The sequence below is a fragment of the Pyrus communis genome, chromosome 2 (genome assembly GCF_041283825.1).
Source record: "Pyrus communis isolate YQ-2024b chromosome 2, ASM4128382v1, whole genome shotgun sequence".
Taxonomy (NCBI): Eukaryota; Viridiplantae; Streptophyta; class Magnoliopsida; order Rosales; family Rosaceae; genus Pyrus; species Pyrus communis.
This window is the reverse complement of record NC_142566.1, coordinates 3,490,026-3,501,218: the sequence shown is the minus strand read 5'-3', so window position 1 is coordinate 3,501,218 and position 11,193 is coordinate 3,490,026. Positions and strand designations below refer to the sequence as shown.

At 40.7% G+C, this 11,193-nt stretch overlaps 1 protein-coding gene across 1 annotated transcript; it reads left to right on the top strand.

Moving 5' to 3' along the window:
• The first annotated feature begins 6,957 nt into the window (after nucleotides 1-6,957).
• LOC137748027 (uncharacterized) lies at nucleotides 6,958-10,215 on the top strand. The gene is made up of 3 exons (XM_068488131.2): nucleotides 6,958-7,870; nucleotides 8,096-9,663; nucleotides 9,955-10,215. The coding sequence occupies exons 1-3, from the start codon at nucleotides 6,958-6,960 to the stop codon at nucleotides 10,213-10,215; spliced, it is 2,742 nt and encodes a 913-aa protein (XP_068344232.2).
• The last annotated feature ends 978 nt before the right edge of the window (nucleotides 10,216-11,193 follow it).

Genomic DNA, 11,193 nt, shown 5'->3' with positions numbered 1-11,193 from the left:
TTAAATATATGATAAACATACATTATAATTATGATAGTAAGAAAAAATACTTCCATATTAAAGCTGTTCTACATTGGTTGTCATTAAATGGGGCCCAATGATATTCTTGGGACTTTTTGCAGAGAAAATGAAATTCATTGTTAGTTTGTTTAGAAGTATTTTTACAATTTTTACAAAGTATTTTTTGTGGAAATAATTTTTAAACTAATCTTTAATAAAAACGTAACTGAATTCTAGTAAAGCATTTAAAATGCTCTTGAAAAAAGCACAGATGGTGTTTCTTTCATGAAGCACATTTAAGTTTTTTACAATCCAAAAATATTTTCTCTAAAAGTACTTTCAATCATTTTAAAAACACTTCCAAAAAACTGAATAATATTTATTGTTTAAACGAACAAATTATAAATTACTAGAAATTCTAAACTAACCAAATTTAAATTTTCATCGATTGCAAATTTATATATTGGGTAAAGTACAAAAAACTACCTCAACTATTGGTCTCAAGACACTTTCATACCTTATCTTTTTAAAATGACAATGTTATACCTCATCTTACGAATTTATGTCAATGTCATACTTGCGTCAGTTTTTCTGTTAGTTTCTCTGTTAGGTGCTGCATGGCTTGACTTAAATAGTGACGTGGCTTAAATAAATTAATAAAATTTTAAAATTTTAATTAAATATTAAAAAATTAAAAATTAAAATCATTTAATATTTTTTTACATTTGGACCCACCCCCTTTCCCCCTCCCGTCTTCCCCAAATCCGATCCACCCCCTTTCTCCCTTCTCTCATCTGTAACCCCACCCACCTTTCTCTCATATGCAACTCGCACTCACCCTCCCTTCTCTCCTCTTCATCATCGACTCCATCCACCAACGACCATCACCTTCTTCCCCATTCTAACTGACGACATCGAAGTCACCGATCTCCGACACACCAACCTCACCCCTCTCCGGGTACCCACTCCCTCCGTTGATCTCCTCCCTTTCCTTACCAAACTACCCATATGGGTTCAAATACTTTTGCGAATCCTTGACAGCCTTGTCACCCCACGATTACCAAGTAATCGACTTCGTCGTCAGGGTTGCAGAAGTTAAGGACCGCCTCTGCCAGCTCCCTCTGCTCCCGCGGCCTAGCACCATCTTCAAGCCCATCAAAATACAATAGCAATCCCGCGCCCACCACCGCTGCCGAGTCTCTTGTGAATACAACTTGGGTTTTCTTTTCTTTTCTTTTCTTTTCTTTTTCTGGGAAAAATTGAATGGTTTTGCTTTGTTTGGTTGCTCGGAAAATGTGGGAGAAAGGAAATGATTTTTTTTTATATTCTGAAGGTTCCATTTTCTTAGAAAAGTGAGGTAAACTGGAAGATGGATTTTTGAACTTTTGTTAATGGTGTGATCTCAAGATTGGTGGGTGCTTTGTTTTTTATGCATGCTTGTAGGTTAGAAATAGAGAGAGCGGTGGAGGAAGAGAAGAGAGGCACCTGGTGGGAATGGGAGTGGCTAGTTTGGGGTGGGATCTGGGTTTGGGTTAAGGGAAGACGGCAACCTCGTCGGCCCCAACCTTGACAGTTTTCCCTCTCTCCATTTCATCTTGACAGCTTCAGAGACGGCAACGACAGCAAATCAGAGATGGGCAATGAAGTGGGAGAGGGAAGTGGGTCAGAGCTTGCAGGTAGATATGAGAAAGGAGGGCAGATGAAAAAATCCAGTGGGTTTGGGGGGTTCTGGGCACGACGAGAGAGATAAGTGGGGAGGCAGGAGACTATTGTGGAGAGGAGAGGGAGATGCGAGAGAGAGAGAGAGGGGAGAGAGAGGGTGGTGGAGGAAGGTTGGGGGGACGGGGATGGGGGGTTGGGTGGGAAGGCGTTTTGGGGATGCAGAGAAGAAAGAGAGAGGCGAGGGAGAAGGGGGGGAGAGAGAGAGATTTAATATATATATTTTTTTAATTTTTAAAATTTTAATTATTAAAAATATATATAATTATATTTTAATCCAGTTGGATTAGTAAGTCACCCCTGTATTTAGCCACATCAGCACTTAACAGAGAAACTGACGAAGGTATGACTTTTGTACAAATTTGTAAGATGAGGTATGACATTGTCATTTTAAAAAGATGAGGTATGAAAGTGTCGTGAGATCAATAGTTGAAGTAGTTTTTTGTATTTTAACCTTGTATATTTGTTGGAATTTAAATGACAGAATGTTTAATTATGTTGTTTGGATAACTCATATAACTTGTTGCAACTTTGTAAAACAAATTTACGATACTAACTGATACATTTTTGGTCTTCCGTTTTCCATACTCTTCTGAATTTTATGGAGAAATATTTTTTGTCTCCCAAATTAAGTCTATCGCTGTCAACTAACTTAGTTTAACAATACATTTCTAAACAAATTGCTAATGATACGGCTGAGAGAGGAAGAGCCAGAATTTCAAGATGGTTAAAAGGGGAAGGGATCCTCTTCGGATCATTTTCCACCTAATCCACCTAGTTTAGGATTTCAACCGTTGAAATTTAATCCAACAGTTATAAACAGGGAGCCTCTTTAAAAGTGATAATAACTATAACCGTTTGATTAAATTTCAATGACTGGATCCTAAACTAAAGTGGATAAGGTGGAAAGGGATCCTCTCCGGTTAAAAGAAGTGGTGGTGCCAAGGGCCAAGCTCCCATAACTTCTAGACTGAGGTAAGAGAGTTCAAGATCTTATGCAGCTATTTTGTTTATGTCATCTTTATTATTTTTATTATTGATTGACACGTGTTCATAAACTTAATTCTTCTATAATTTTAATATATTTGAATGATAGATTTTTGTTAATGGGTCACGTCATAGTCAGTATACTTGTGGTACTAAACCGTTAATTAGTATCCAAGTATTGTCCAATTCGGTTGTACAACTCATCCTTGTAAATTAGTTTAAATTGTTGGCGTTGAGATCAATTTGTACTAAAAAAGTATGATTTCAAATAGACACTACTATTCACACATTCATTTTTATTTCTTATATTTTCTTAATTTTTGACTGTTAGATCAAATTAATTGAAGAAAATTAAAAATAAAAAATTAATAAAGGTGTTTGGAAGGTAAAAATAGATATGTGAATCAAATATACAAATTAATCGTAGTCTCATTCAAATCTTTGGATCAATTATTTTTTAATGCCACACTTGCATATTTATTTGGGTAAAAACACTTGGAAAACAAATTGGATATGTGTTATTTTTTACGATATATCTAATATGTTTGTTAATTTTTTGGAAGAGTAAACTGCCGTAGCGAAACCATCAGCAAGTAAAATAATTATTACAATCTGCTTTGAATAAATGGATATTATATAAAGTGATATTTCATAAAATACCCATTCCCAATTTGAAATGGCAAAACCATGGACATTTGTGTACAATTTACCTAGCAAAACAGTCACGCATTCATCATACGAAATTAAAAATAAATATTAAAGGTTAATTAAACTTTTTTTTCTCGCATAAGACTTATCATGAGACTTTTAGACAATAGTATCGCATAATTTTCACAGCACTTGTTAGGATGTTGGAGAAAACTAAGAAGTGGACAAAAATAGGATCTAAACAAAAGAATTGTTCTTAGCGTTTTGAGTACCAGGCACGAATTCAAACACGATTCTTCATGTTTAGCCATGAAAAACTTGACTTCCTTCAACTTTTCCTCCCAGATCACCCATAATCCGAAAATTAAATGCCTTAAGTCTTTATTTTGATACTTCGAAACTGAAATATAGGAGTTTTTTTGTGTACAAGTGTTCCTCTCAATAAATAACTCCGTCAAGATTTCAATGAAAAATATTAGTAAAGAGAGAGTAGAGAGTGGCGAAGAGAGATTTCACATGGAATAGTTTTGGCCGGACTATATATACAGCATTCATGCACGCAATCATACACATGCAAACTTTTTTTATTAGGAGTTTTAACGAAAAGCGCACGGTACTATTTACTTTAAGTAAAAACCATATTTTTACACTAAAAAGTCAATCCTTGTACTATTTTTTGTTGGCTTACTTACATTCGGGCTTCAATTGTGACATCCCACATCGCCTAGGGGAGTGATTTTTATATGTATATTCTCATCTCTACCTAGCACGAGGCCTTTTGGGAGCTCACTGGTTTCAGGTTTAATAGGAACTCCAAAGTTAAGTGAGAATGGGGCGAGAGCACTCCCAGGATGGGTGACCCATTAGGAAGTTCTCATGAGAGTTCCCAGAAACAAAACCGTGAGGGTGTGGTTGGGGCCCAAAGGGACAATATCGTGCTACGGTGGTGGAGCGGGTCTGGGAAGTGATCCCCCTGGGCCAAGATGTGACAATTTGGTATTAGAGCCTAACACTGGGCGCGTGTGTGTCGACGAGGACGTCAGCCCCTAATGGGGGTGGATTGTGACATCCCACATCGCCCAGGGGAGTGATCCTTATATGTATATTCTCATATCTACCTAGTACGAGGCCTTTTGGGAGCTCACTGGCTTCGGGTTCCGTAGGAACTCCAAAGTTAAGCTAGAAGGGGGCGAGAGCACTCCCAGGATGGGTGACCCATTGGAAGTTATCGTGTGAGTTTCCAGAAACAAAACCGTGAGGGCGTGGTCGGGGCCCAAAGAGGACAATATCATGCTACGGTGTGACATCAATAGCAGCCAAGTTTGTTGAACGAAGATATCTCAAGCTAAATTTTGACATGAATAGCATTTTTCTACCCAATAGCAGAGCTAGGAATTTTTTACCGGGTGGGCTAGTTTAAAATTTTAAATCTTTTTAAATAAAGAAACTTGATACCCTATTTCTCATAGTATCAGCCAGCTTAAAAAAATTCACAAGGTGAGCCAAAAACGTGTTAAAATTAAACAGATTCAAATTTGTATATGTACAAGAAGCAATGAGAAAAATAATGTAAGAAAAAAAGATGATTTGCAAACTGTATTATATAATTTTATATAGTTAAACCTAGAGAATTCGAATGAGAGACTAAATATTTGATGGGCTACATTCGAAAATCAATCAAAATTACATACAAAATTTTATTTTTCACCACAAGCTACCTGGGCTATAGCCCAGGGCATGTGACAGCCCGTCTCGAATTATTTGTACCGTAGATGTGAAATGACGATTTTTCCCTTCGTGGTTAATTGCTATTTTGGGGTGTTGTTTACTTGTTCTTTTTGGTTGTGAACTCATCTAGGACCACACACCCACACACACACACACCCGTTACAACTTCCATCCAACCATTTCTGGCACGGAATGTGTTTATTGTTGGTGTTTTTGGACTCCTTTTGAGCTCAGGAGTCGATTGGTGGTGTTGGTAGAACTTGAATCGAGAACCTGAGAACCCAGTTTTCATGCACTGTTCGTGCACTCATGATCACAGAGGTTTCATCGAGTTTTGAGATTATAAGGAGCTTTAGAACCTTCTCACAAAACTTGGGGTGCAATTTTGAAGTGTTTTGAACGTCGAGAAGCTCGAGTTCATCGAGTTGCAAGTTTGGCCGGATTATCGAGCTTCCTCCGGGGAGATTCTGTTGGATTTAAGTCCCAAAAATGAAACCGGCGAAAGTTCGAGTTGTAGACGGCGGCGGACGGTGGAGACCGGCGAGGCTCACCTGAGAAGAAGGCGAATATTCTGTCAAAGTTAATGGAATATTCTAACAACGTCAAGTGAGGACTATACAGAGGACGAGTGCAGCCACGCGAAGCTCGGGGCTTACGACAAGTCTACGTATCAATGAGTGGGTTTTTGTTTTCAACATATATGTGTGTATATATATATTATGATTGGTATCTTTCCAGAAATTACGTTTTATTGGTTTTATAATTAAAATGTCATGTCGAATATCGCCGATATTATTATTGTGATTGTGTTGGTTATGCTTTGATGCCGCAGACGCTCAGGTAAGTCAGGTGAGTATGTTGTTAGTGATTGATGTGGTGTTGATGAGATTGAGTTATAACTTATATTCCTGCACCTCGGTGATTGTGCTCCGCCAGAGTAGGACCTAGCTTTCACGTGATCGTTCACCTCCTGCACCGTATGCTCACCTTGGATCCAAGGCACACCAGCCTGTTGTACATACCACTTTACGTGGTTCTAACTCGTAGGTGACTTGCGATACATCGCATAGCCTTCACATGATCGTAGCACTGAACGTATTTATATACACCAACCTGTCGTACAGACCACTATAGGTGGTTTCGACTCGTATGCAGGATAGTGGTTGAGGAGCTATAGTTTCAGCCGTGCAGGTCACTTTAGGTGACTCCAGCTGACGTACTGATATTATCGACATATTATGAATTATGTTATCTCACCTGCTTGATGTTTATATTATTTGTTTGGATATTCTGACACAACATATTCTGGCATGGCATATTTGAGCTTTATCATTTTTAGCATGATTTGATATATGAGTACGTATAATATTTTCTGGGAAGTATACGGGTTTTACAGAGATGGGTTATTACTTGATATTGAAATGGTTTAGAAAACTTTGTTTTTGCCCACTCATGTTTTCTGTTTTACGCCCCTTCAGGTTTTAGGTAGCGAGGACGTGGGTGACGAAATAGGCATCAAGGCATTTCTGACAGAGCACCCTCAATGTAGGATTTTCTAGTTATCACTTGTGTAGTGTTTGTTTATTCTGGACTGCACCTAGGATACTTGAACTTCTGCTTTGCATTTTTCCTTCTGTGTTTATCACTAGCACTCACTGATCTTTTTATTGTAAATTATCTTGTTGACTTTATTTTTCTCATATTTTCACTCTTTTACTTCCGCATTGAGCACTTGGTTTTGTCACCCTCACGTGACGGCCAACATATTTCAAAATTTTTGATCAGGGGCGTGTCAGATTAGTATCAGAGCCTAGGTTTGGCAGTCCTGCATTATTGTGAGTATTCTAATTATTTTTGGTGTTTTCTGTCAGAACTATGTCGCATCGTCGAGAACCACGTTGCTCAGCTGAGCCTAGTTTCCCCGATATAGCTCAGTTGGGGGAAGATATAGCTCATGCGATTCAGTTTACACTCCGCCCTCCTCAGAGGACTCTTCTAAAGACCATGTATAATCTAAAGCTGGATAAGTTTGAGGGTCATGAAGGATATGAGAGAGTTGAGCGGTGGCTTGAGCATATTGAAAAGACTTTTCTAGTGTTGCAAAGTCAAGGGAATCTTTCTTTTGAAAGGTGGGTAGAGACGACTTCATGGTTCTTAAGTAAAGAATCGGCATCCTGGTGGGGACAGGAGGTTCGTCATTTGACCCCAGAGGAAGCTGCGGATTGGGAAGTGTTTAAATGGTTGTTTCGGAAAAGGTTTGTTCCTCCTGAGTATATTGATTGCAAGAAGCAAGAATTTACTGATTTGAAGCAGGGGAAGTTGACGGTGAATGAGTACTACAGAAGATTCACTGATTTGTCCTGTTATCAACCGAAAGTTGCTGTTAATCCGGTTGAAATGCTTCGTCATTTCAGATTGGGTACTAAGAAGAAGTGGTGTTCTATGACGACCACTACTCTTTACGATACTTATAAGGAGTTCTACGAGATTTTGTTGAGGATTGAGGATTCTGAGAATATGCCTAGTGAAAGTGAAGAAGAAGAGAATGATGGTAATCAAAAGAAAGATGATAGAGGTAAAGATCAAGCATTTCAAGGACCTCGGAAGACTCAGAGTTTTAAAAGAAGCGAGGCTAGCTCTAGTTCGTCCAGTGGAGACATGAGTTTTACGGGCCAACGTAGAGGTGGTAGGTTCACCGGAGGCCCACGTTTTCAAAGGCAGCAAGATGCTGGCGGTTCTGGTGGTTCAGGAGCTCCGTTTTGTCAGAAATGTAACAGCCAGCACTTTGGTAAGTGTAAGCAGTCGAGGATGTTTTACTTGTGGATAGGTTGGACATCGGGCAGCAAATTGTCCACAGGGTCAGCAGAGGCCCCAAATGCCTTTTTTACCACCACCAATTCCTAGTCAGCATGCTCCAACGCCAAGCGGTTATGGTTAGATAGGTCGTGGGGGTACTTACCATTACCAATGAGATGTTGCTACTTATTCAGCAGTGACGTACTCGTATCCTTAGGATCCGTATTATCCGAGCGGCTACCAGAGCGGATATTAGTAGTACCCTGGATGGTATGCCTCATATCCTCCTTATCCAGCCAGCGGATTGTAGTGGTATTCGGAGTACAGCCTCAGCAAAGGGAGGTTGCTTCTAGTAGCACAGGGTCTTCAAGACAGACTAGTCAGGGTCGTAGTACACCTGGACGTAGTGGTCAGTCGAGTAGAGGTCGAGGTGGTTGGCAGCAGCCTCAAGGCCGTATTCATAACCTCACAGTGCAAGATGCCCAGAAGAACCCAGATTTGATCATGAGTACGTTAAATATCCTTGGTCATTTTGCTAGAATGTTGATTGATTGTGGTGTTATCCATTCAGTTATTTCTCATACATTTGCTCAATTGGCACAACCTAATCCCACACCTCTCGAGTTAGAGTTAGAGTTTTCGATGCCTAGAGGAGAGACGTGTCAGATGGGCTGGATGTACCCAGGGTGCCCAGTGTTTGTGGAGGATAAGGTTATGCCAGCAAACCTCATTTCGTTGGATATTGTTGAGTTCGATGTCATTTTGGGTACTAATTGGCTACACTTTAATCGAGCCAATATTGATTGTTACGAGAAGAAAGTTACATTTCATCGCCCGGGGCTACTTATGGTTATGTTTGTTAGAGAGTGTAGTGGCCTGAGACACGACATTATTTCGGCAGTGAGAGCCAAGAAGTTGCCACAAAAGGGTTGTCAGGGATATCTGGCACATGTTGTACTAAATGATAACGCTTCTAGTCGTGTGGAGAACATTAGAGTGGTCAAGCATTTTCCCGACGTGTTTCCGGATGACTTATCGGGATTGCCGACGGATCGTGATGTAGAGTTCGCTATCGACTTATTGCCAGGTATAGACCCTATACCCTTGACTCCCTATCGGATGGCTCTTGCTGAGTTGAGAGAGTTGAAAATTCAGTTGCAGGAGTTATTAAATAAAGGTTTTACACAACCTAGTACTTTGCCTTGTGGAGCTCCAGTCTTATTCGTGCGAAAGAAGGATGGTACCTTAAGGCTATGTATAGACTACCGGCAGCTGAACCGGGTGACGATTAAGAACCGTTATTCGTTGCCACATATCGACGATTTGTTTGATTACCTACATGGAGCTTGCGTTTTTTCGCAGATTGATTCAAGGTCTGGCTACTATCAGCTAAAGATTAAGAGTGAGCATGTCCCTAAGATGGCGTTTAGAACTCGATATGGTCATTATGAGTTTTTAATGATGTCGTTCGGGTTAACTAACGCACATGCTGCTTTTATGGATTTGATGAACTGGGTATTTAAGCAGTACCTGGACAGGTTTGTCATTGTTTTTATTGATAACATTTTGATTTATTCCAAATCCAAAGCAGATCATGTGAGACATCTTACTTTAGTGTTGAAGAAATTGAGGGAGCATTGGTTATACGCTAAATTCAGTAAATGTCAGTTTTGGTTAGATCAAGTAGCATTCTTGGGACATGTTATCTCAGCTCAAGGTATTCAGGTGGATTCCCGGAAAATAGTAGCGGTGGAAAATTGGGAACAGCCACAAACTGTCTCTGAGGTACGGAGTTTCATTGGTCTGGCAGGCTATTATAGACGGTTTGTTCAGGATTTTTCCGTTATTGGGTTACCACTTACGAGGCTAACCAGGAAGAACGTTAGATTCGAGGGGGACGATAGTTGCAAGTAGAGTTTTCAACAATTGAAGTACTGTTTCACTCACGCATCGGTGTTGGCACTTCCCGATGATAGTGGTAACTTTGAGATCTACAGCGATGTGTTGTTGAATAGTTTGGGTTGCGTACTAATGCAACACGATAGGGTTATCGCTTATGCTTCGAGATAATTGAAGTCTCATGAGATGAATTATCCTACTCACGATCTTGGGTTGGCGGCGATCGTGTTTGCACTGAAGATTTGGAGACACTATCTTTATGGTGAGAGATGTAGAATCTTCACAGATCACAAGAGTCTCCAGTACATGTTTACTCAACGAGATTTGAACCTTCGCCAGCGGAGGTGGATAGAGCTACTAAGTGATTACGACTGCACAATCGAGTATCATCCGAGACGTGCAAATGTGGTGGCTGATGCACTTAGTCGGAAATCTTAAGGCAGAATTGATGCTTTTTACGCCAGCCGTGTTCCTCTTCTTGCTGATTTAAGATCGACTGGAGTGAAGTTAGAAGTGGAAGCTCGAGAGGAAGCCTTACTTGCTCACTTTCAAGTTAGGCCAATTTTGATCGATCGTATTGTGACATCCCATATCGCCCAATGGAGTGATCCTTAAATGTATATTCTCATCCCTACCTAGCACGAGACCTTTTGGGAGCTCACTGCTTCGGGTTCCATAGAAACTCTGAAGTTAAGCGAGAAGAGGGCTAGAGCAATTCCATGATGGGTGACCCACTGGGAAGTTGCTCATGAGTTCCCAAAAATAAAATCGTGAGGGAAGGGCAAGCCCAAAACGGACAATATCGTGCTACAGTGGTGGAGAGGGCTCAGGAAGTGATCCACCCTGGGCCGGGATGTGACAATTTGGTATCAGAGCCTAACTCTGGTTGCGTGTGTGCCGACGAGGACGTCGGGCCCCTAAGGGGGTGGATTGTGACATCTTACATGGCCCAAAGGAGTGATCTTTATATGTATATTCTCATCCATACCTAGCACGAGGCCTTTTGGGAACTCACTAGCTTCGGGTTCCATCGGAACTTCGAAGTTAAGCGAGAAAAGGGCTTGAGCAATCCCATGATAGGTGACTTACTGGGAAGTTGCTCGTGAGTTCCCAAAAACAAAACCGTGAGGGAATGGTAAGCTCAAAGCGGACAACATCGTGCTACGGTGGTGGAAAGGGCCCGGGAAGTGGTCCTTCCCGGGTCGGGATGTGACAATTTGGTATCAGAGCCTAACTTTGGTCGCGTGTGTGCCGACGAGGACGTTGAGCCTCTAAGGGGGGTGGATTGTGACATCCCACATCACCCAGGGGAGTGATCCTTATATGTATATTCCCATCTCTACCTAGCACGAGACCTTTTGGGAGTTCACTAGCTTCGGGTTCTATGGGAACTCCGAAGTTAAGCAAGTAGCGCGC

What these genes read in the sequence shown, in the direction of transcription:
- LOC137748027 (XM_068488131.2), top strand. Translation starts at nt 6,958, where the DNA reads ATGTCGCATCGTCGAGAACCACGTTGCTCAGCTGAGCCTAGTTTCCCC. An exon ending in ATGTAACAGCCAGCACTTTG is followed by an intron (nt 7,871 to 8,095) that starts GTAAGTGTAAGC and finishes TCGTATCCTTAG; the next exon opens with GATCCGTATTATCCGAGCGG. An exon ending in AGCCACAAACTGTCTCTGAG is followed by an intron (nt 9,664 to 9,954) that starts GTACGGAGTTTC and finishes AGATAATTGAAG; the next exon opens with TCTCATGAGATGAATTATCC.